This window comes from Mercenaria mercenaria, chromosome 17, assembly GCF_021730395.1.
Source record: "Mercenaria mercenaria strain notata chromosome 17, MADL_Memer_1, whole genome shotgun sequence".
NCBI classification, from domain to species: domain Eukaryota; kingdom Metazoa; phylum Mollusca; class Bivalvia; order Venerida; family Veneridae; genus Mercenaria; species Mercenaria mercenaria.
The window spans coordinates 52,518,708-52,543,694 of NC_069377.1; the positions used below are offsets into that span (position 1 = coordinate 52,518,708).

The window sequence follows — 24,987 nt, forward strand, 5'->3', positions numbered from 1 at the left end:
TGCAGTTTCCAGCTCATCTGAACCAAAGGTTCAGGGTGAGGTGTCAGTATAATTAGATGGTTTGGCTGTCCACAAATGGTTTGTAAATGCTCTAGAGGTCACAGTTTTAGCTCAACACACGAAGCTTGGTCAGAATGTTTGTCCTAGTACAATCTCAGACGAGATCGACTTCTAAGGTAAAAAACAAGGTCATAAGATCAAATCACATAACACCTTTTTCTATTTGAAACCTAGTCAGAATATTTCTCAATATGAAACCTATACCAGGTTTGAGACTGACTCATCTGTGGTCAAATACGAGGTCTTTAGTAAAATCATAGTAAAACCTTGTTGGCACTCTAGAGGCCATATTTTCTACCAGATCTATTTTTAAACCTGGTCAGAATGTTTGTCTTTATAAAAAATTTGGCCAAGTTTGAAAGTTAGTCGTCTAGAGACAAAACCTAGGTGACTAGGTAAAATCATAGAAAGAAATTGTTTTGAAATGCTCTAGTAACCATAATTATATATTAATCTATATGAATCCTGGTCAGAATTTTAAAACTGGATTATCTTGGGTCAAAAAGTAATTAACTAGGTCAAGTCATAGAGAAAACCTTGTTGTCACTGAAGAGACCATAGTTACTTTTTGATCAATATGAAACCTGATCAGTGGTCAGAATGTCTGTCTTTTTGAAACTTTGACAGCTAGGTCAAGCTTTAAACTAGGTTATCATGTCAGAACATCTGTTCATAAAATTAATTGCAGTTGCACAACTGGGTCACCATAGCTTAAATTGAAGGTCACTATACAAGGTCACATTTAGGGATGCAAAGGTCATTTGACTTTGTTTCGAGTCTGCTCTGTAACTCCTGAACTGCTTGAAGGATTTCAAAGAAACCTGGCACATAATTATATTCACCACATCAAGACGATATGCAGAGCACATGTTTTGGATGGTTCACTTCAAGGTCAAAGTCACACTTAGGGGTCAAAGGTCTTTTTACTTTGTTTCATGTGTACATTGCTCTGCATTGTGACGCTCTTGTTTTTATTTGGCAGATCCCTTTTTAGCTCAACTATTCGAAGAATAGGGGAGCTATCCTACTCGCCCCGGCGTCGGCGTGAGTGTTAATGTCTGTAAAAAGGAGGATGCAACTCTATCAAGCATTTTGACTGAATTATGGCCCCTTTTCGACTTGGAATAAATGTTAAAGTTTGCGTACCACCCCAAATATTTTCAAAGTTCATTGAGATGTTGCTTTCATAGTTTGCATACTTGTTAACCTTCATGACCCCAGTCTGTAAATAGGAGGAGGCAACTCTTTCAAGCATTTTGACTGAATTATGACCCCTTTTTGACTTAGAATATGCTTATTGTAATGTTACAGTTTTGCTCATAGCTTATATTATACTATCAAGCACTGAGAATAGTCGAGCACGCTGTCAAAACCGAGACCATTGTTCTGTGGTACAACATGGATGGTACCGCCAAGTTTTCGATGTATTTTGACATATCTGTGAACTTGGTAAGGATTTTTTTATGGACTTAGAAATAATGCATGGAGAAACGCCTGGCATCTAACTCCATGATCACAGCTGGAAAGTAGCCATATGACCTATAATTGTGTCCTCCCTTTCCCCCCACCACCACCTCCCAAAAAAAAACAGTTGTCCCATATCATCAACCACATCAGGGGTATTAATCACTCCAGTGACAGCTCTTGTTTGCCATATTTCACTATCAAGCATCAGAATAGTCCAGCATGCTGTCTCCTCTGACCGCTTTTGTTTGATCTCTTAATTGGTTCTTTTGTTTCCATTTCAGAGGTTACTGACTGGTGTAGATAACTTAGATGATATTCGGCATTTAGAAATGAAAGTGAATACCTCGGATACAAGTCTAGGCAACTTTGGACAGCTGCTGCAGAATCTTAGTCAACTCAAAGTTTCAAATAGTACCATACCTAGAATCAGGTAACACACCACTGATTTTTCTGTCAAGAGTTTTTCTGAGCCTTATGCTGTAGCCATATATGTAGTTGGGTTGTATTCAGTAAAAGGGAGCAAGTGTCATTTCTACTGTGAAATAATTCATAAAGTAGTGGTTACTGCATTTTCATTTCAAGAAGCTACTGGAAATGTTTAATGTGAAATAAATGGAATATTGACAGAATCTTCACACCTACCCTCCCCCACTCACAGAATTTAACCAAGGCCTGCAAAATCTGCCTTAAGTTTTTCAGTTGTATCCGAATTTTCACTTCATTCCATTTAAAATTTAGTGATTATCATCTTAAAACTTGTTTTTATATTTCTGTTCATGTTTCTTAAAGCTTTAAATTTTTTAAACAGATGGATGGGGGAAATTTTGTCATTGAGCAGAGTGGATTTTGTCCTACATTTGCAATTACCATCTGAATCTTTGTTTTATTTGTATAAGCTTTATTTGATTTTTTTTTTTTTCAGATGTGCTATGAACTCAGCTTTTATAAATCACTTAAAGTATTTTCTTATGTTACAGAGATTTAGGTTCATCATTGCGAAGTCTACATGTGTTATGGGCATCAAGATGTTCACTGAGTGAACTTGATGGTATTTCCTCAATGTGTAATCTACGTGAGGTCTATTTATCATACAATGAAATCAGCGATATTAGTCCACTGAGCATGCTCGACCAAATTGAAATTTTAGATTTAGAAGGGTACGTACTTCAGGCTTAAAATAAGACATTTAAGGGGGACTAATTTTCATAGATATAGGGGTCCCATTGAACAAACATAATTCAATTTTTTGTCATCTTTAATATATGAAATTCATGAATTTATGTCTTACTTTATTTTATCTCATTTGGTCAAAGTCATAATATTATAATGATATGCATAAAAAAGTAGATAATTTCACGTTTTTTTTGCCAAAGAATTTACCTTAGCTTAGATGAAAACCGCATATCTTTATAGTAAGACCTGCTCACATTCAGCTCTCATACAGTTGAAGTTTGCAGTTTTTTAGCTCACCTGAGTCAAAGGCTCATGGTGAGATGTGACCGCTCAATGTCCGTCGTGTGGTGTGCGTCGTCTGTCGTGTGTCCGTCAACATTTTCTAAAAAAATCTTCTTCTTGAAAACCACTGGGCAGAATTACACCAAACTTCACAGGAATGATCCTTGGGTGGCCCCCTTTCAAAATTTTTCAAAGAATTGAATTCCATGCAGATCTCTGGTTGCCATGGCAACCAAAAGGAAAAACTTTAAAAATCTTCTTGTCCAAAACCACAGGGCTTAGGGCTTTGATATCTGGTGTGTAGCATCATCTAGTGGTTCTCTACCAAAATTATTCAAATTATTCCCCTAGGGTCAAATATGGTCCAGCCCCAGGGGTCACATGGTTTATATAGACTTATATAGGGAAAACTTTGAAAATCTTCTTGTACATACAAAACCACATGGTCTAGGGCTTTGATATTTGGTATGTAGCATCATCTAGTGGTCCTCTACCAAAATTATTCAAATTATCCCCCTAGGGTCAAATATAGGCTTATAGAGGGAAAACTTTGAAAATCTTCTTGTACAAAACCATACAGCCTAGGGCTTTGATATTTGGTATAGAGCATCATCTAGTGGTCCTCTACCAAGATTTTTCAAATTATCCCTCTCGGTTCAAATATGGCCCCACCCCGGGGGTCTCAAGTTTTACATAGACTTATATATGAAAAAGTTTTAAAATCTTCTTGTCTGAAACCACAACACTTAGACCTTTGATATTTGGTTTGTAGCATTGTCTTATGGTCCTCAACCAAAATGTTAAAAATTGTACCCCTGGGGTGAAAAGAGGCCCTGCCCTAGGGGTCCAAAATTTTTATAGACTTATATAGGAAAAAAAAACTTTAAAAATCTTCTTGTCTGAAACCATACAACCTATGCTTTTGATATTTGGTATGATGCATTGTCTAGTAGTCCTCTACGAAAATTATTCAAATTATGCCCCTGGGGTTAAAAGAAGCCCCGCCCTGGGGTAACTTAGTTACTATGTGAGTTATATAGGAAAAAATACTTAAAAAATCATTTGATCCTATTTCCAAGACTGTTTAATAATAATTGCCTGATAAACCCAAGTAATATGATGTCACTTGACTTTGACCTTGACCTACTGACCTACTTTCTTGTTTTTTAAGATACAGCCTTGAACTTTTGATGACATACACAGTTTTGCACACCAATAGTAAAACTGAATATCATTGACCATGAATGTGACCTACTGACTTTCTTAATATTTTATCATCAGTTTGATCTTTGAAACATGTAGGTCATATTACTCAGGTGAGCGATCCAGGGTCATCATGACCCTCTTGTTTTATAAATTGTTGAAGATTCTATTCTCGAAAATGGTAGAGATGTAACATTATCGGATGAACTATGTTTATCAGCATCATGTGTATTGGTGGACAATTATCTTTTTATCTTTTTTCTGTTTTCTATAAATACAGCTAAAATTTAAATTTTATATTTATTTAGCCATATTCTTTGTCAATTTAAGTCCCACATGCACATCTTTGTTTTTTTTCTTTTATAGAAGAACCAAGGTGCCCAAATAATTTATTTCATGGTCTGAATTGTTGTTTGGTTGAATCCTAAACTACCCTCAAGCCAACATGATGGTTTTCTCGTGTGAAAGAATTTTGTGATCCCTCCAAGGTCCAAACTCAGTAGTGAGGGTCAGTTAAGTTACCTCAAGTCAGTGTCTTACCAGTTGGCTATTGAGATCCCAAATATTCTCCTTTTAAGCAAGAAATACGAAAGCTTTTTGTATGGTTTTTATTTATTTTTTCAGGAATAATTTAGACGATATTATGCAAGTACAATACCTGGCAATATGCAGTAAGCTGACAAATCTAACACTAGACGGCAATCCATTATGTATAACACCTTCACCAGATGATGATGCATCTGTAAGTTTCCCTTGTTCTTTTGATTTGTGGTGACCACCGAGTCTTCATATTTAATTATTAGCAATATTCCTTGCTTATACAGTACAGCTAGCATTAGGAGACCATTTAAGAAAAGGACAAAAAATGGTATGTTTACTGGTCTCAAAATAATTTGTTCTTTAAGGTAGAACGCGACACTTTGCGAACTTTCGAGTAGCGTCTTGAAATTTTGCATGTGTAAAATTGACCATATTTCAAACAAGATGCAGTTTATTTTATACCAATAGAGCCGACCAGTTTTTGTACACGAGACGTCAAAGTTGACCACCAAAGCCCGTTTCTGAAACTGACGTTGCCGCGTATCCTTGGCAACTGTTACGAGTACTGCAACGGCACCAGCCGACAAATTTTCTTAAATTATACATTATTCGACGGGAATTGGTTTTTCCTTTATGGTGATGTAAAAAGCATTGTTTTACACCGACAAATATTTGAAAAATGGAAAGAAAATCGCCGTTTTTGACTAAAAATTGACGTTCAGTTTCGCAGCATTTTTCGGCTTTAAATCAGCATATTACAAAATCCCTGAATTAAATTTTTGATTTTTTTCAATAAACAGTGTTTAAAATGTATACCGAGTCCAATAGACATACAAAACTGGGGGGTCACCGACTTAGTTTTTTTGGTACAGATGATTTTATTTCCCCCACCCACATGCGTAAAATGACGTCGCCGCATATCCTTGTCAACACTATTACGGGTACTGTGACGACATCAGCAAACAAATTTCTTAAACTATACATTATTGGACGGGAATTAGCATTTTCTTTATGCTGATGTAAAAATCATTTTTTTACACCGACAAATATTTGAAAAATGGAAAGAAAATCGCCGTTTTTGACTAAAAATTGACGTTCAGTTTCGCAGCATTTTTCGGCTTCAAAGCAGCATATTACAAAATCCCTGAATTAAATTTTTGATTTTTTTCAATAAACGGTGTTTAAAATGTATACCGAATCCAAATGACAAATAAAACTGGGAGGTCACCGACTTAGTTTTTTCGGTACATGTGATTTTATTTCCCCCACCCCCATGCGTAAATTTTGTACCATAATTCGACGTCTGCAGATACGTTTGAGACATCATGATTTGGCCATTGTGTTTAGCTTATCAGCTGCACCATTTAGTGTTTTACTGGTTCTTAAAGAACTTTATATAAAACAAAAACAAACATTTTGTTCCATGGCAAGACGTTTATATATTAACAATGATGAAAACGTATTAAAAAGTGAAATCTTAGTACATTTAATAGTTATATAACGTGCATTGCATAAAAAAAAAAAATCCGAAGCGTTGGTATCTTAATGCGTCAAGTGGAACCAATTTGCTATAATAAGGGAATGCTCTAAATTCAGAAGTATGGGTTAGCGTTTGACTTTGTTTAGTTAAAACAGGCATATCATATAATGCGTATTACATTTGAATTCTAACTTTACTACAAACTACACGTCCATTTTTGGCAAACTTAAAACTATATAAAAATGCTGTACAATTCTGATCTATGATATTTCACAATAATTATGCTTTAACTTTTGTTTCAAATGTGAAATCTCCGAACTATCTACACAATTGCTAATGTATGAATTCTTCATTTTAGCAGTGTATTACAACGGAAAACTTGTTCATTTGGTACTTTGAATAAGAAAAAGATTTTAAAAAATCATTATTATATAGAAAATATATTAAAAGCGATTTTCAAAATGACTGAATTATGATGTCTCGAACGTATCTGCAGACGTCGAATTATGGTACAAAATTTACGCATGGGGGTGGGGGAAATAAAATCACATGCACCGAAAAATCTAAGTCGGTGACCCCCCAGTTTTATTTGTCATTTGGACTTGGTATACATTTTAAACACCGTTTATAAAAAAAAATCAAATATTTAATTCAGGGATTTTGTAATATGCTGATTTAAAGCCGAAAAATGCTGCGAAACTGAACGTCAATTTTTAGTCAAAAACGGCGATTTTCTTTCCATTTTTCAAATATTTGTCCGTGTAAAACAATGATTTTTACATCACCATAAAGGAAAAACCAATTCCCGTCGGATAATGTATAATTTAAGAAAATGTGTTGGCTGGTGCCGTTGCAGTACCCGTAACAGTTGCCAAGAATACGCGGCAACGTCAGTTTCAAAAACGGGCTTTGGTGGTCAACTTTGACATCTCGTGTACAAAAACTGGTCGGCTCTATTGGTATAAATTAAACTGCATCTTGCTTGAAATATGGTCAACTTTACACATGCAAAATTTCAAGACGCTACTCGAAAGTTCGCAAAGTGTCGCGTTCTACCTTAACAACACAAAAAGGAATTTAAAAAGTGGTGTTTTAATGAAAGTGTAATCTTAATAGACATGGTCTCTCTAGCACATTTGGCTGTAAGATTAAAGCTCAAACCTTCTGTTTATTAGTTGATAAATGCAGATAAGAAACCTAAATATCTCAGTAAAAGAATGAAAGCAAGGCACTTACCCCAATGTCAATATGGCGCAACAGATCTCTACTTTTTCTCCATTATGGAAATAGTGGTGTCTGATTGTATAGTGTAAATGGTCCCGGTTGTCCAGATTTGCACCTGAATCGGATGGTAACAATTTTGCTGAATCAGACTATATCGGTTTTTCTACTGATATTGTACACATAGACTCTATACAGTTGAACCTGCATTAGTGGTTACCTGATTTAAGCAGCCATTGGCCTTCAACATCCAATCAGCTAACTTCCCAAATCGATTCTCTGTTCTAATTTCAGCTTGTTGTTTGTGTCACTCCCTTGGGTGGCTGCTTAATACAGGTTTGACATCGCCTATTATCAGCAAATCTTTCTGACAAGGTTGCTACACAGTCTATCCGGGTTTTCCTGTATTAAGCAAAGTAATCACATTACTTTCTAGGTTGATTATGACTACCGACAAGCTGTAAAGAAGGCGATACCTCATTTGAAGTACTTGGATGACGAACTACTGATCGAGGGAGTTGGCTCATTCCAGAAACATAATGTATTTGATGCAGATTGGGCGTACCTCGAGGAACTCACAAAGGAGATGACTCTGGAAGATGATTCTGATTCTGCAATATCTGGTAATTTTTAGACTGTGGAACTTTATTTTTTTTTTTAATGAACACAGGTCCAGGCCTCAAAATTGTAAAGCTGAGACTGATCTCAGAATGCATTGTTGGCATGGCTCAGTTTGAAGATTGTGCTTTGAAACAACAAGCAGATTTTGGAGTTTCAAGACTTGTTTGCAAGTAAAGCTATAATATTTGATCTTGAACTAGTGTAAATGTTTTAGGTACTTTTAAGATTTAGGAGCTTGGTTTAGGATCTGACAGTAAAGGGGGAAAGTTTAACCAAACACAATCTTTTGTTTCAGAGTTGACATTACTGTAAAAGCAAAAATTTTCATTAGGGTTTAATTTTCACTATGCGAGGCTCTACATCTTGCAAAAATTGATCCATGCGTAAACATTCACCATTTTTATAATTCAAATTAAAGTAGGATACCATTTCTACAATTTTGTGAATATTAACCCTTTCAAACGTACTCAAAATTTCAAATTTGTGAAATTTTGACCCAGTGAAAATATGCATTTACCGTATATCATAGACAAATTTACTCTGTTTATTAGTCCCCTACTGGTTGAAAACCAGTTTCGGGGACTATAGGAATGCACTTTTCCATCATTCCGTCCGTCCGTCCGTCCGTCTGTCCGTCCGTCCGTCCGTCCGTCCGCAATTTCGTGTCCGGTCCATAACTCTGTCATCCATGAAGGGATTTTAATATTACTTGGCACAAATGTTCCCCATGATGAGACGACGTGTCATGCGCAAAACCCGGACCCCTACCTCAAAGGTCAAGGTCACAGTTGGAGGTCAAAGGTCAACAGGGCTTTTTTCCTGTCCGGTCCACAACTCTCCCATCCTTGAAGGGATTTTAGTATTACTTGGCACAAATGTTCCCCATGATGAGATGATGTGTCATGCGCAAATCCCGGACCCCTAGCTCAAAGGTCAAGGTCACAATTGGAGGTCAAAGGTCAACAGGGCTTTTTTCCTGTCCGGTCCATAACTCTCCCATCCATGAAGAGATTTTAATATTACTTGGCACAAATGTTCCCCATGAGAAGACGACGTGTCATGCACAAAACCTGGACCTCTAGCTTAAAGGTCAAGGTCACAATTGGAGGTCAAAGGTCAACAAGGCTTTTGTTCATACATGAAACATATTTGTTCAGATGATTTTACAGTATATGACAGGTGTTTAACATCAGTTTCATTACATAACAAGGCTCAAATGAATTTGATAGTAGCAAGTGAATTGACATTTATGGTTATATATTTATTTTGACACTTTTTTTGTATCTTTAACAGATTCTAGTCGACCACCAAGTGGTAAAAGGCCCAGCACTGCAGCTTTAAAACCTAATGCAGGTTACAGACCAGGCTCAGCCCTACGGCCTTCCTCAGGGTTCAGACCTATGACTGCAGGAGTCAGGCCAGCATCCACAGGTGCAAGACCAGCTACAGCCATAGGGATGCGTCCATCATCTGGGTCAGGTAGACCGTCTTCTGGAGGAAAAGGTAAATTTATCATAGTAAATACCACTTACAATCTTTCGGACCTCCATGGCTGAGTGGTTAAGGTCGATGACCATAATCTCTTTCCCTCACTCATGTTGGTTCCAAACCTAATTTGGGGTGTGGAATTCTTCATGTGAGGTGGCCATTCAGCTTGCTTACAGATGGTCGTTGGTTCTAACCATGTGCCAGCTTGGGTCCCTGAGGTGTCCCTAGGAAATGTTGCCATATGACCTAAATTGTATTCATGAGGCTCCAGCTAAAAAAAAAAAAAACAGATTGCTATTCTTTTGACTTTCTTTCTTAGTGAGGTTATGGCTTCATACTTGACAGAATTTATTTACTTGTAGGATTTTTGTCGAGCCTGCATGCGATGAGCTTGATATAGTTGCCACTTTTGGCGGTTCGGGGTATGTGCATGCGTGCGTCCGTCTGATTTTGTCCGGACCATAACTTTGACATGCGTGGACCAATCTTGTTTATATTTGGCATGAATGTTAACCTTAATGAGAAGGTTCCTGTCTTAAAGGTCAAGGTCACAGTTGGAGGTCAAAGGTCAAATTGAAGTTTGTCTGGAGCATTTCTTCATGCATGATGTTACTTGGCATGAATGTTCACCATTATGAGACAGAGTGTCATGTGCAAGAACCAGGTCCCTAGGTCTAAGGTCAAGGTCACACTTGACAGCTGGCGGGCTCGACATTCTACCTGTGCGCATACTTGTTTATTTTTTCGGGTTGGGAGGGGTATGCATGCCTGTATTAGAAAGCTGGAAAGTCATGATATTGTCTGAACTTTATTTTGATCTAAAACCCAGAAACAGACTTCACATTATTTGGCCTCTTTTGTCAGACAATGTATGTAATTAACTACAACCGTAGACAATATCTTCTTCCCTCTCTTAGAAGTGCAAGAGACGACTGATGCAAGTGACCTTACAATGGGCAAGGTCATCTGTGGTAACCCATCAAAAGCTTTGTTGTCAAGGAGACGGCTCAATCCAGATGCTTCAGGAGATTTGGATAATCCAGCACCTGAATTTACATTTGAACCAAAGGTGAGTTTGTTCTGCTATTTAGTTAGATTAGGAAGAAACAATGAAAAATTAACTGCATATTAACCTTGTCAGTGCCATGAAGTTTAGTAAATTTTGTTTTATCCATTTCAATTTTAACCAACATGTAGTTTTTTGGTGTTTGTGCCATTTTATTTATCTACCTTTTATTGCTGCTTTATCAGTCCACCATTTGCAGTACGAAGGCAATCTTTAAATTTTGAACCTACAGAACTTGGATTAAAATCAGATAAGAGGTTTTTAAATTGATTTTTAGGCAATTGTAGCAATGTATTGCATTTTTACCCCCAAAAAAACCGTTATGGTTGTTATCTGCAAAAAATACCCCATTGTTTTCCAGACTCTTAATAACTTCACTTTGGAAAAAAATTTTTTACACCAGAAATGAAATGTATTGATAAACATTTTATGAAATACATCTGTAGGTTTGGGAAGAGTTTAAGAAGGTAATGTTTTTATTTAAGGATTCAAAGTCTCATAATATTATTACTTAAGTTTGATGAAGTTTGTTTATACCCCCATACCTCACAGTCATATCACTGTTGCAAATCTGTGTGTATGAATTTTGCACCTGTGTCACAAACATTATTATATGATGTTCAAAATTTGCTTCTTTGATACTAACAATATGCATGAAGTTTGCTTATTTATATTTCCAATATAAAATATTCTTGAAGAGATGCATGCAACTTTATTTGAAGACACTAAAATACATTTGTGTTATTTTATTGAAAAGGTTATCAATTAACCAAATCTTCACATGTCTGTTTAGTTTGCAATGGCCTTATTACATTTCTGAGAAATCATTCATTTCCACGGGGGACTAATTTTCAGTGATTCCCAGATTGTGTCAGTCCATGAAATTATGTGATAACAAACAAAATATAATACTGAACATGAAAATTGCCAGACTGCATTGACATTCATCATACTGGTGAATAATTATACACCCAGATGCAGAGTATTTGGGGGCTATATTGGCATTGCGCATGTTCACCCTGTGGTCTGTCCATTCGTCTGTACGTCTATATTCATGTTTGCTCCATAGTTTCTTAATGCTTGGGAAAATGTTAGTAAAGCTTGCATCAGTTACTAATTTCATTAAGACAACATGCACAACCCAAGTCACTTGGTCCGTGGTTACACTTGGAAGTCAAAGGTCAAATAGCTTAACTTTGTGTGTGGTCCATATCTTCTTTACTGCTTGGAAGATTTTCATAAATCTAGCAACAAATATATACCTCATCAACATAGCATGAAAACCACACAACCTAGGTCACTCGGTCAAAGATCAAGCCCCTCTCGGAGGCCAATGGCCAAACAGCTTAGATTTGTTCATGTTCTGTATCTTATAATGGTGTGGAAGGTTTTCATAAAATTATCATCAGTTGTTAACCTACTCAAGACAACATGTGGAATGTGCACAATTCAGGTCAGTAGGTCCAAGTCAGGGTCACAGAGGTCAAAAATCAAATAGCTCAAATTTGTGACCTCTAGATATTTCTTCTTAACCACTGGAAGGATTTACATTTTAATCAGTTGTTAATCTCGTCAAGACAGCATGCAGTGACCACAACCCAGGTCAAAAAATACCACTGAGATTACACAGCCCAGATCACATGATTCAAGGTCAAGGTCACACTTGATGGTCAAATGTCGTTATCACAACATTTTACTTACCTGTATCAGAGTGGCATCAGGGAATATTAATCACTTTTATTGACAGCTATATCAGATTCCAAACGTGTTCAGTATTTCCCCAAGAGATGCTGGTTATGAACAGAGCATGATATTGCCACAGTTCACATGATTGTATGTGTGTTTAAAATTGATGTAAATTTTGTATTATGTATAGCAGCACATATAAAGTAAAGAAACTACATTTCTATATGCTTGATAGAAGTTTCCAGTAACTTTACACCTGTGCTGGTAAAAACTTGTCTTGTTTACCACGATGTGGGATAAACTATATTTATGAGATTTTTTTTATGCCCCCACTTTTGGGGGGGGGGGGGGGGGGACATATAGATTTGCCCTTGTCCGTCCTCCGTCCGTCCGTCCTTCCGAGAATGTTGTGTTGCGCGTTGCTCCAAAAGTATTTGACGTAGTCACAAAACTTTACAGGAATGTTGGTCAGCATGTGTAGTTGTGCATCTGGTGTTTTGTGTCCGGATTCATTCAGTCATGTAGGAGTTATGGCCCCTGACTTTGTAAAAATTGGTCATTTTAATGTTGTGTCGCGCCTAGCTCCAAAAGTATTTGACCTAGAGTCACAAAACTTTACAGGAATGTTGGTCAGCATGTGTAGCTGTGCACCTGGGGTCTTGCGTCCGGATTCATTCAGTTGTTTAGTAGTTATGGCCCCTGACTTAGTTAAAAATTGGTCATTTTACATAGCTCCAAAAGTATTTGACCTAGAGTCACCAAAGTTTAAAGGAATGTTGATCAGCATTTGCAGTTGTGCACCTGGGGTTTTGCGTCCAGATTCATTTAGTATTGTAGTAGTTATGGCCCCTGACCTAGGAAAAAATTTGTGTCCTTTGTCACGTAGTGGGGGCATCTGTGCCCCATGGACACATTTCTGGTGTTTTATAATATTTCTTATTTCATTTGTAGAATACAGTCTGCAAAACAAGAGAATATATGTCTTAAGTTGTAGGTGTGGATTAGAATATATGTTGTTTTTATGCCCCCAGCATCTACTGATGCGGGAGGCATATAGTGATTGTCCTGTCCGTCCATACGAGGTTAACCAAATGGGACCGTTTCGTCTAGCATCAATACCCCTTACTAGAATGACTTGATACTAATGCAGATGTAACCTGTGTCCATGCCTCATCTTCAGACATCACCTGACCTCAGTTTGACCTTGACCTCATTTTGGATTTAGGTTGCTTTATATGGGCCATCTCTTGGTTAACCAAATGGGACCGTTTCATCTAGCATCAATACCCCTTACAAGAATGAATTGATACTAATACAGATGTAAACTGTGACCATTCCTCATCTTCAGACATCACCTGACCTCAGTTTGACCTTGACCTCGTTTTGGACTTAGGAGCAAAATCTATCGACAAGGATACCACCGGGGGCATCAAGTATTTATTAAATGCAGCTCCTTGTTTTTTTTTTTTTTTTTTTTTTTTTTTTTTTTTTTTTTTTGCTGTATTTTGTCACCGCCATATAGCACCTAAAATATACTGTTGAAACAGAAATTACCATCTGCAGCTACAACCAGTGAAAAAATTGTATTCTTTTGTTCAGCATTTCCCTTACAGAAGAAAAAGGCCTGCTGCGTACTCTTGCTGTGTACATACAGCGTATATGATGCGTACATGATGTGTACTGAAATCAAGGGCTTTAAATAGTACGCAGGATATACACCTCACATACACTGATAGTACGTTTGTAGTACACTTTTGACATGCAAATGAGCTCTGCCGCGTACTACTTGCTGCGTACATGCTGTGGACTACATAGTACACAGGATGTACGCTGGAGGAATTTAGTATGCGGGAAATAGTACGCAGCATGTACGCGGCACATACACTTTTCACATGCAAATGAGCCTGCGGTGTACTACCCCTGCGGCGTACATGCTGTGTACTCCTGCGGCGTACATGCTGTGTACTCCTGGCCCGAGTCCTGGGGCGTACATGCTGTGTACTCCTGCTGCATACATGCTGTGTACTCTTGTGGCGAAACTGCTGTGATAATGTAAATTCCTTACCCCACCAACTTTCGTATGCAAATGCTGATCATTTGGACAGAAAAAAACAGAAAAAAGATAAATGGCATGCATCAATAAGTATTTACCCTTACCAAAATAATGTAGATTGATGTTATCAAATAAATTAGTATGCTTTTCTTCATCCACTTTTCAATGAAATAAATCAATTTTTGTAGCATGTAATTTGGTAAACATTTGAAGAAAATGGCGTATTTACTGCATCAAGGGGAAACAACTTTAATGCAACTAAATATAAGTGTTATGATTTATTATAGACGATGTGTGCGTAGTATGTATTTATTTTGATTAAAATCCATCTGAGAACAATCTAGGACTGTAATTATATAAGCATTTATACACTTTTACGTCCGTAAAAAGTAGCGCACCAAAAAATTTTGGATTGATTTTTTCAAATTGGGCGAGCGCAATTAGCCAAAAACGTTCTGAAAATATACGAGCGGCAAATCCGATGAACAACTTTTTAATTTGGTGAGGCCTTAATGAGTTAACATAATGAGCATTAAAGCCTTTATAAAACATGATAGAATGGTGTTTTGCTTAAGAGTATTCAAATAACAGTGAGAGCTATTAATTCTTCTCATTCGGGCGCTGTTGAGGCATTATCTTGGTAATTATTTCATGTATTACAAAATGTAATGCAACGAAGTTCAAATAAGGCTTTTCAATTATCCAAGTTAGAAAGCTCCAGGATTAATTCAAAATGAAAAAGAATATATTTTTACACTGCATGCAATGTGCAGCTCAGAAATCACTAAGATGCAAGCTTCACAAATGAACATTGCAAATAGTTTGGCAAATTTTCATTGTTCAGAATACCGGTAATCTGAACTATTCTATGCTATTAAGATAAAAGTTACTCGGAAATCAAGTTCTTGCTTCCAAAAAAAAAAAAAGTACAAATCCTTCCTGCATGAAGTGTACTTCAGACTTTTACCTAAAAAAATTCAAAGTATAAACACCAAAAGGAAATGAACAAGTCCCTCCCGCATATATGAAGTTTACTTCAGACTTTAACTTATAAAAAAAAACTAAGTATAAATGCCAGAAGAAATTGTACAAGTCTTTCCCGCATTAATGAAGTGTACTGCACAAATTTCAAACTATCTGCGGTGTACATGCAGTGTACTATTTTCTTGTACAAGTCCCTCCTGCGTACATGCAATGTACTCCTTAAATTTTCAGAGTCTGTGCTGCGTACTTGAAGTGTACTATTGACCTCCTGCGTACATGCTGTGTACTCGTCGAAATAGTATCAGCATGTACGCGGCATGCGGTGTATGTAAAATGTACTCCTCTGGCGTACTACTGTGTTCGCGGCATATACACAGCAAATACGCAGCATGTACGCCACAGAGGCTTGCTTCTGTAAGGGTTCTATTTTATTATACGCTTTAAAAAAAGTGTTCTTTGTGTCCTTGTATATTCTACTACTGACTTGTAAAATAGTGTCCATAATATTGTGTGATATTTTACATATTGTGAAATAGACTATAAAATGATTGATGCATTATGTTCAGTTTCAGCATAAAGTGGAGCATACTTATGATGTTTTACCAGAGGAAGAGAGAGATAGAAGTGAAATTGTTGAGGAGTTGAAGGCATGGAAACAAGAACATGAAAAGTTAGCACTAGTGTTTTCTTTTCTAATTTTTCAACATATAAATATCCACATTATTATTGAGTATTTATTATACCAGACATACACTGAAATTATGTAACAATCATCTACCTGACTTTGACCATGTATATAGCAAAACCAGTTGCCAGATGAATTATGTAGGTAATCATGTAACTGAACTTAAGTTTTGCTATTCATATTTGCTGAAAATACTAAAATTTACCCCAGGTTTGCTTTAATATGATATTGATATATTTATAAACTGCTGATAGATGAGTTGTCTGTAGTTGTAGAAGGCACATGCATTCAAAATTTTGTTACAATTTTTGAAGAACATGCAAGTATTTTAAAACTGTAACAGATACTACCCCTGATATTTTTAAAATCTTATTAAATACACGTATATAAGTAAACTTAAAAAAAAAACGTAAGGAGAACTCTTTTTTCAAGAAAATATTTGTAGACATTTGTTTCATGCTTGTTTTATCTTATCATAGGAGAATGGTGAAAATTCGTGATAGTAAAGCTCCACAGGTGCTACGAATTGATCATGATGAGGCAGATGATGCTGTAAGCCTCTCAGGTGACTCAGAAGTTGATTCAGATGAAGAATTATCACCAGTGAAAGATGAAGAGCTGATACATAAAGTTAGAGACGAGAATAGGATACAAACAGACGACGAAAATTGTAAAATACTTCCCTCAGGTTCTGCACGCTGTCTTCTTTCTTTCATTAAAAGTATTTTCTTCAAATGTCTCAAAATTGTGCATTATTTGCTGTATCTTCATAGTAATCGCCATAGAGGGTATTTGTAAGTTTTCAATGAATATATCTTGCCATGAAATGAGGTAAGGTTAAAATTGTCTAATATCAAGATGAGATGTGTTCCATATTAAAAGGGGCCTCCGTGGCCGAATGGTTATGGTCCCTGACTTCAAATCTCTTGCCAGTCATCGATGTGGGTTTGAGCCTCACTTGGGGCGTTGAATTCTTCATGTGAGGAAGCCATCCAGCTGGCTTATGGAAGGTTGGTGGTTCTACCCAGGTGCCCGCTTGTGATGAAATAATGCACGGGGGTCTGGGGTCTTCCTCCTCCATCAAAGCTTGAAATTCGCCATATGACCTATAATTGTGTTGGGGTGACGTTAAACCCAACAAAAAAAAAAATCCATAATAAAACAAAGAAATTTTCTTTTTAGCTCGACTTTTCGAAATAGAGCTATTGTACTCGCGTCGGCATTGTCGTCGCCGTTGGTTTAAGTTTTTGATAAAGTCAAATATCTCTGTTACTATCAAAGCTATTGACTTGAAACTTAAAATAGTTATTTACTATCAAAGTCTTCATCAGAAGAAACAATCCCCATAACTCTGATTTAAATTTTGACAGAATTATGCCCCTTTTTAACTTAGAATTTTTGGTTAAAGTTTTTGATAAAGTCAAATATCTCTGTTACTATCAAAGCTTTTGACTTGAAACTTAAAATACTTGTTTACCATCAAAGTCTACACCAGGAGAAACAATCCCCATAACTCTGGTTTGAATTTTGACAGAATTATGTCCCTTTTTAACTTAGAATTTTTTGTTAAAATTTTTGATAAAGTCAGATATCTCTGTTACAATTAAAGCTTTTGACTTGAAACTCAAAATATTTATTTACTATCAAAGTCTACACTGGGAGACACAATTCCCATAACTCTGATTTGAATTTTGGCAGAGTTATGTCCCTTTTTAACTTGGATTTTTTTTTTTACTGGTAAAGCTCTAATTCAGAGTCAAGCACTGAGTAAAGTCGAGCGCGCTGTCTTACGGACAGCTCTTGTTATTTCAAGCTTATTAACATTAAAGTACCCATTTTTGAAAAAAAAATTATCTAAGAATGAATGGGAAACAGAGGGCATATGTGAAAATGATGTCAGATTTCTGTTTCATTTCATTTTGCTATAATCGCAACTAAATTTTCATCCAGTTTTACACAAAAACTCGGAAATTAATACAGTGTACAAGTAGATCAGCAAAGCTATATCACATTGATTGATCTGTAGTGTGTGATACAGATTGTATCTCACTGATAAAAATAGTACTTCATCAGTTAGTGTCAAATAAACTTTTTCATAAGGAAGTACCTGTAAATTTTGTATCCGAAAAGAATGTGAAATAGATCAGAAACACTGCCTTTGGCATTCTTGTTTACCAATTACTGTATAATCATTTAATTTAATTGGTATAACATTGCATGGTTTCACATAAAGCAGCTATTTCTTGGGAACATGAATTTGTGGAGTCAAAATTTTAGATACAAAATTAAAGGGAATTTTCACAGAATATAACATGTAGTAGCCACATACTGCAAGAAATCGCTCTTTTGATATTGCGTGCAAAATTGATAACTCCCCCCCCCCCCCCCCCCCCCCACCCTTCCTTTATCCCCACCCACTTCAGCTTTCCTTACTGTTTTAAAAGCAGTATAGCATCAGTTTGAGACATTTGAAATTTTGCTATTTTTCTGTTGCATGGTTTAAGGTTTTAGTGTATTTTGGTTTATGCATGCACATTTTCCATATCATACACTAGTGATTTTTTATCTTGACTAGTCCAGGAATAATGAGAGCTGTTCTTCTCACCATGGATATAGTTCTGTGTTCAGGGCTTTATCTCAGCAGTCATTGTTTATACTGGATTGAAACTTCACATAAACCTTCCCAGTCATCAAACCTACTGAAAGAATCTAATTTTAAATTAGATATTTTATTGTGAATTATGGCCCTTTATTACTTTTTTTATGCCCCCGTAGGGAGGCATATAGTTTTTGAACCGTCTGTCAGTCTGTCAGTCTGTCGGTCTGTCAGCAATTTTCGTGTCCGGTCCATATCTTTGTCATGGATGGATGGAATTTCAAATAACTTGGCATGAATGTGTACCACAGTAAGATGACATGTCGCGCGCAAGACCCAGGTCGGTAGCTCAAAGGTCAAGGTCACACTTAGACTTTAAAGGTCATTTTTCATGATAGTGCATTCGTGTCCGGTCCATATCTTTGTCATCGATGGATGGATTTTCAAATAACCTGGCATGAATGTGTACCACAGTAAGATGACGTGTCGCACGCAAGACCCAGGTCCGTAGCTCAAAGGTCAAGGTCACACTTAGACGTTTAAGGTCATTTTTCATGATAGTGCATTCGTGTCCGGTCCATATCTTTGTCATCCATGGATGGATTTTCAAATAACTTGGCATGAATGTGTACCACAGTAAGACGACGTGTCGCGCGCAAGACCCAGGTCCGTAGCTCAAAGGTCAAGGTCACACTTAGACATTCAAGGTCATATTTCATGATAGTGCATTGATGGGCGTGTCCGGTCCATATCTTTGTCATTCATGCATGGATTTTAAAATTACTGGGCATGAATGTGTACCACAGTAAGACGACGTGTCGCGCGCAAGACCCAGGTCCGTAGGTCAAAGGTCCTAAACTCTAACATCGGCCATAACTGTTCATTCAAAGTGCCATCGGGGGCATGTGTCATCCTATGGAGACAGCTCTTGTTTACATCCTGTTTTAATTTCATGTATATTATGGTATTTTTCCAACCTAGAAAATTTGATTAAAATGTGTACATTTAATTATCTAGCTGTTAACACCTACATATAGAAACACAAAAACTTTCTAGCCATCAAACAAACTTACATAACAAAGTTAAGTAACACTTGGTTGAATTTATCGGGAATTACCGGATTTTTTGTCTTAGAAAATTTTACCTATGTTTTGTGTGCAGTTAACAGTCCAGCTGTATTTCTGTAACAACATTTTTATTGGATTGAATCTTTAAATCAGGCAACCTACCCATCGAACCGACTTAAATAAGCAACAAAGAGAACTCTTGGTTGATGTTGATTCAAATTTGTGATCCTTGTTTGACTTCCAAAATTTAGGTTAAAGTTTTGCTAACAAGTTATTTGCATTGCCATTTTAAAACTTTAATTTGTAATATTGTAGTAGTCTTGTGTAAGTATTGCAAGACTTTGATGAAAGTTATCAGAATCACTTGCTGCCAGCAGGGTAAAGTTTAATAAAAATTCAGCCTAAACATTACATTTTGGTCATGGTTATATGAATAATAACTTGTACTTTGTCTTATTATTTTTGCATACTCTTTGGTTCTAATTTTGTGTAATTTATAATGCACATTTCTTCTCATGCATGCACTTAAAGAAATTTTGGACTGGTAGTGGAATCCTCATTTAAATGATTACCCTTTTGAGCTGTATTAAGACTGTTTCTGGGGGGAAAAATACTATTTTTTGCCATAAATCTTCTTGCAAGTTTGAAATTTACCCATTTTTAGCTCACCATCATCAGATGGTGGGCTATTAAAATCACTCTGCGTCCGTGGTCCGTCCGTCCGTCATTCCGTCCGTCCATCCGTTAACAATTTCTCGTTATCGCATCTCCTCAGAAACTACTGGGGGGATTTTGACCAAACTTTGTCAGAATGATGTATTGGTACCCTAGTTGTGTCCCCCTGAAAATCAGACTGGTTCAACAATTTATGAGTGAGTTATGGCCCTTTGTTTATTTCTATATTTTACATAGATTTATATAGGGAAAAACTTTGAAAACCTTCTTGTCCAAAACCACAGAGCCTAGGGCTTTGATATTTGGTTTGAAGCATCATCTAGTGGTCTTCTACCAAGATTATTCAAATTATTTCTCTAGGGTCAAATATGGCCCCGCCCTGGGGGTCACATGGTTTATATAGACTTATATAGGGAAAAACTTTGAAAAACCTCTTGTCCAAAACCACAGGGTCTAGGGCTTTGATATTTTGTATGTGACATCATCTAGTGGTCTTCAACTAAGATTGTTAAAATTATACCCCTAGGGTCAAATATGGCCCCGCCCTGGGGGTCATATGGTTTACATAGACTTATATAGGGAAAAACTTTGAAAATCTTCTTGTCCAAACCACAAAGCCTAGGGCTTTGCTACTTGTCATGTAGCATCATCTAGTGGTTCTCTACCAAGTTTGTTCAAATTATGCCCCTAGGGTCAAAAATGGCCCCGCCCTGGGGGTCACATGGTTCATATAGACTTATATAGGGAAAAGCTTTTAAAATGTTCTTGTCAATAACTACAACATTCAAATTTGGACCACATGTATATTTTTAAGTGGCAAGATGAACCTTGACATGAGTTGACCTTGATTTTGACCTAGTGACCTACTTTCACATTTCTGTAGCTACAGCCTTCAAATTTGGACCACATGTATATTTTTGAGTGGCAAGATGAACCTTGACATGAGTTGACTTTGATTTTGACCTAGTGACCTATTTTCACATTTCTGTAGCTACAGCCTTCAGATTTGGACCACATACATAGTTTTGTGCACTGGAAAAAACTTTGACCTTGATTTTGGCCTAGTGACCTACTTTCACATTTTTGAAGGTACAGGCGTCAAATTTGGACCATATGCATAGTTCCGTGTTTCTAAATTAAATTTGACATTGATTTTGACCTAGTGACCTACTTACACATTCCTCAAGCTACAGCCTTCAAATTTGGACCACATGTATAGTTTTGTGTACTGAAAAAACTTTGACCTTCACATTGACCTAGTGACCTAATTTCACATTTTTGAAGGTACAGGCTTCAAATTTGGACCACATGCATAGTTTTGTATTCCGAAATAAAATTTGATCTTGATTTTGACCTAGTGACCTACTTTTACATTTCTCAAGCTACAGCCTTCAAATTTGGACCACTTGCATAGTTTTGTGTACTGAAACAAACTTTGACCTTTACATTGACCTAGTGACCTACTTTCTCATTTTTAAGGTACAGGCTTCAAATTTGGACCACATGCATAGTTTTGTATTCCGAAATAAAATTTGACCTTGATTTTGACCTAGTGACCTACTTTTACATTTCTCAAGCTACAGCCTTCAAAGTTAGACCACTTGCATAGTTTTGTGTACCAAAATGAACTTTGACCTTAAGATTGACCTAGTGACCTACTTTCACATTTCTGTAGCTACAGGCTTCAAATTTAGACCACATGCATAGGATTGTGTACCGAAACAAACTTTGACCTTGACATTGACCTAGTGACCTACTTTCACATTTCTCAAGCTACAGCTTTTGAATTTGGACCACATGCACAGTGTTGTGTACAGAAATAAAATTTGACCTTGAGCTAGTCAGTAAGTCTAGAAATTTGGAACACTCAAAAATGGCTCATTGGTGGGCGCCAAGATCACTCTGTGATCTCTTGTTAGCTCATCTGATTTTTTGCGTTTAGGTCAACTTTCCTCCTCAACGGTCAAAGCTTTTGCTTTAAAACTTGGAGCAGTTATTTGTCATTAAAAGCTGACTCTGCACAGCAAGTACCGTAACTCTACATTGCTTTTTGCAAGAATTATGGCCCCTTTTGGACTTAGAAAATCATGGGTAGGACAAAATTTCTGTTATACAGGGACGAAAAAATCAGATGAGCGCCTGCACCCGCAAGGCGGTGCTTTTGTTTAACACTATGATAACATATAGCCAGTTTGTTAGTGATTGATATCAGTCTGTTTGGTGATCACATTTTTTTCAGTACAGCTTCTCTGATATTGTTACTTCAAGTGCTTGTCAAGAATTTTACAAATATAATGTTGTAAACTTTCATGTGATAAAAGTTCCAACATGAAAATCATGATCTTATATTTATACCAGGGCAAACTTCATTATTCATATAAATCAAAAGCATAACTGTATATGTAACATTTCCACATTTTAAGTGCAGTTGAACTTGCCTTAGTGGCCGCCTGAATTAAGCAGCCACTTGCCTGAAGATGCCAGTCATTTGACTTCCCGTTTTGAATTTTGTTGTAATTTCAACTTGTCTGAAGCATTCACCTGGCTGAAGCACCTAGATTTTGTCACTCCCCTGACTGATTTCTTAATACAGATTTAACTCTACTATATTACTGTGAATGTTGTGTGATTCCCAAAATTCACTTTCAAGCAAATTATTTTCAGAAAATTTGATGATCACCAGCACTCTTTGAGAAAAATCAAAACTGTTGCATCAAATATTTTATTTTTATTTTCAGTTTCATCATTTGTACCAGTTTCATCACCTGAGAATATTTCAACAAAAAATACATTTACATCTAAATCAAAATCCCATGACATTGACCACCGTGTAACTTCACCCCATACAAACAGACAATCAGGTCTTTCTGAAGATAACAATAGTGACTCTTTATTACAAGCTAGTTCTGCAGAAAATAAATTCAGACTATCTGATTTGAAAGAAAGGCATAAAGCATCTATTCCACCTCCAAATCAGAGAGATATTGTAAGAAAACATATAGACACTCAAAGTCAGGTGCGAGCCCAGAGTCCACTGGGCAGTTTACTCGGACCAAACCCTGTAGTAGGGACAAGGAATGATGTACGAAGTTCAAGTGGTCTGCGGATAAATTCTACAGGTTTACCTCCACCACCGACATCTGGAGTTCCCGTCATTGCAAGAAATAGGAGGTAACCAATTTTTTTTTTCAAAACATGTTTTGTGACGTAATTTTAAATAGATTAATTTTTAAATATTTCATGATAACAATGATGCCATTCTAATGAACACAGTGAATGATATTAAAATTTTGTGTGTTGTATTTCAGCCTCCTATAAATTTACTTCTTAAATACATGGTTATAATATTTTGTGATGTAAGGTTCTATGTCTTATATTAATCAGTACTTTGTTTTGTAATTAACGCTTCAATTTCCACTGTAAATTTGATCAGTTTGGGTGGGAGCATTTTGAAAAATGACTTAGTTGTGAAAGCCCAACTTCAATGTTGGAATCGTTAAAGCTAAAAGGAAACAAAAATACTGCATGTTAAGTATTTAAAGCATTGTGATTTTTAGCTCGACTATCCGAAGAATAAGTAGAGCTATCCTACTCACCACGGCGTCCGCGTTGGCGTCACACCCTGGTTAAGTTTTTCGTACCAGTCCACATTTTGACAAAGTCTTTTGAGATAAAGCTTTGAAACTTTCAACACTTGTTTACCATCACCATGTCCAGTTATAGGCAAGAGTACATAACTCTGTCAAGCATTTTGACTGAATTATGGCCCCTTTTGACTTAGAAATCTTGGTTAAGTTTTTCGTACCAGTTCATATTTTGACAAAGTCTTTTGAGATAAAGCTTTGAAACTTTCAACATTTGTTAACCAACACCATGTCCAGTTATAGGCAAGAGTACATAACTCGGTCAAGCATTTTGACTGAATTATGGCTCCTTTTGACTTGGATATCTTGGTTAAGTTTTTCGTACCAGTTCATATTTTGACACAGTCTTTTGAGATAAAGCTTTGAAACTTTCAACACTTGTTTATCATCACCATGTCCAGTTGTAGGCAAGAGTACATAACTCCATCAAGCATTTTGGTTGAATTATTGCCCCTTTTTGACTTAGAAATCTTGGTTAAGTTTTTCGTACCAGTCTACATTTTGACAAAGTCTTTTGAGATAAAGCTTTGAAACTTTCAACACTTGTTTACCATCACCATGTCCAGTTGTAGGCAAGAGTACATTACTCCATCAAGCATTTTGGCTGAATTATGGCCCCTTTTGACTTAGAAATCTTTGTTAAGTTTTTCGTACCAGTTTATATTTTGTGTAAAGTGTTTGACATATGGCTTTGAAACTTTTATAACTTGTTCAGTATAATTGTCTCTATCAATAGGCAAGAGTACATAACTCTGTCATCTTTTTTGGCTGAATTATGGCCCTTTTTGAACTTGGAAATTGGTTCTGTTTTGTATATGTCCATGTTTTGTCAAGACTATTTGACATATGGCTTTTAAACTTTAAACACTTGTTTATCAATATTATTTCCATCTGTAGGCAAGAGTACATAACTCTGATAACTATTTTGGCTGAATTGTGGCCATTTTTGGACTTTGAAATTTGTTCAGTTTTTCTTACAAGTCCATATTTTGCCTA

The 24,987-nt window shown here is 36.5% G+C and overlaps 1 protein-coding gene across 2 annotated transcripts in view; it reads left to right on the top strand.

Annotated features, from left to right (window-relative positions):
* The window catches only part of LOC123536172 (uncharacterized), a 41,904-nt gene that overhangs the window by 14,579 nt on the left and 2,338 nt on the right, over window positions 1–24,987 (top strand). The window contains exons 4-12 of one of the 2 annotated variants that reach the window (XM_045319114.2): window positions 1,809–1,957; window positions 2,505–2,684; window positions 4,810–4,927; window positions 7,863–8,049; window positions 9,341–9,550; window positions 10,453–10,604; window positions 15,891–15,994; window positions 16,489–16,697; window positions 23,086–23,518. In XM_045319114.2, coding sequence (XP_045175049.1) covers window positions 1,809–1,957; window positions 2,505–2,684; window positions 4,810–4,927; window positions 7,863–8,049; window positions 9,341–9,550; window positions 10,453–10,604; window positions 15,891–15,994; window positions 16,489–16,697; window positions 23,086–23,518 — 1,742 coding nt within the window. The remainder of the gene's footprint in view (window positions 1–1,808; window positions 1,958–2,504; window positions 2,685–4,809; window positions 4,928–7,862; window positions 8,050–9,340; window positions 9,551–10,452; window positions 10,605–15,890; window positions 15,995–16,488; window positions 16,698–23,085; window positions 23,519–24,987) is intronic. The other variant, XM_053528172.1, reaches the window with a different exon arrangement.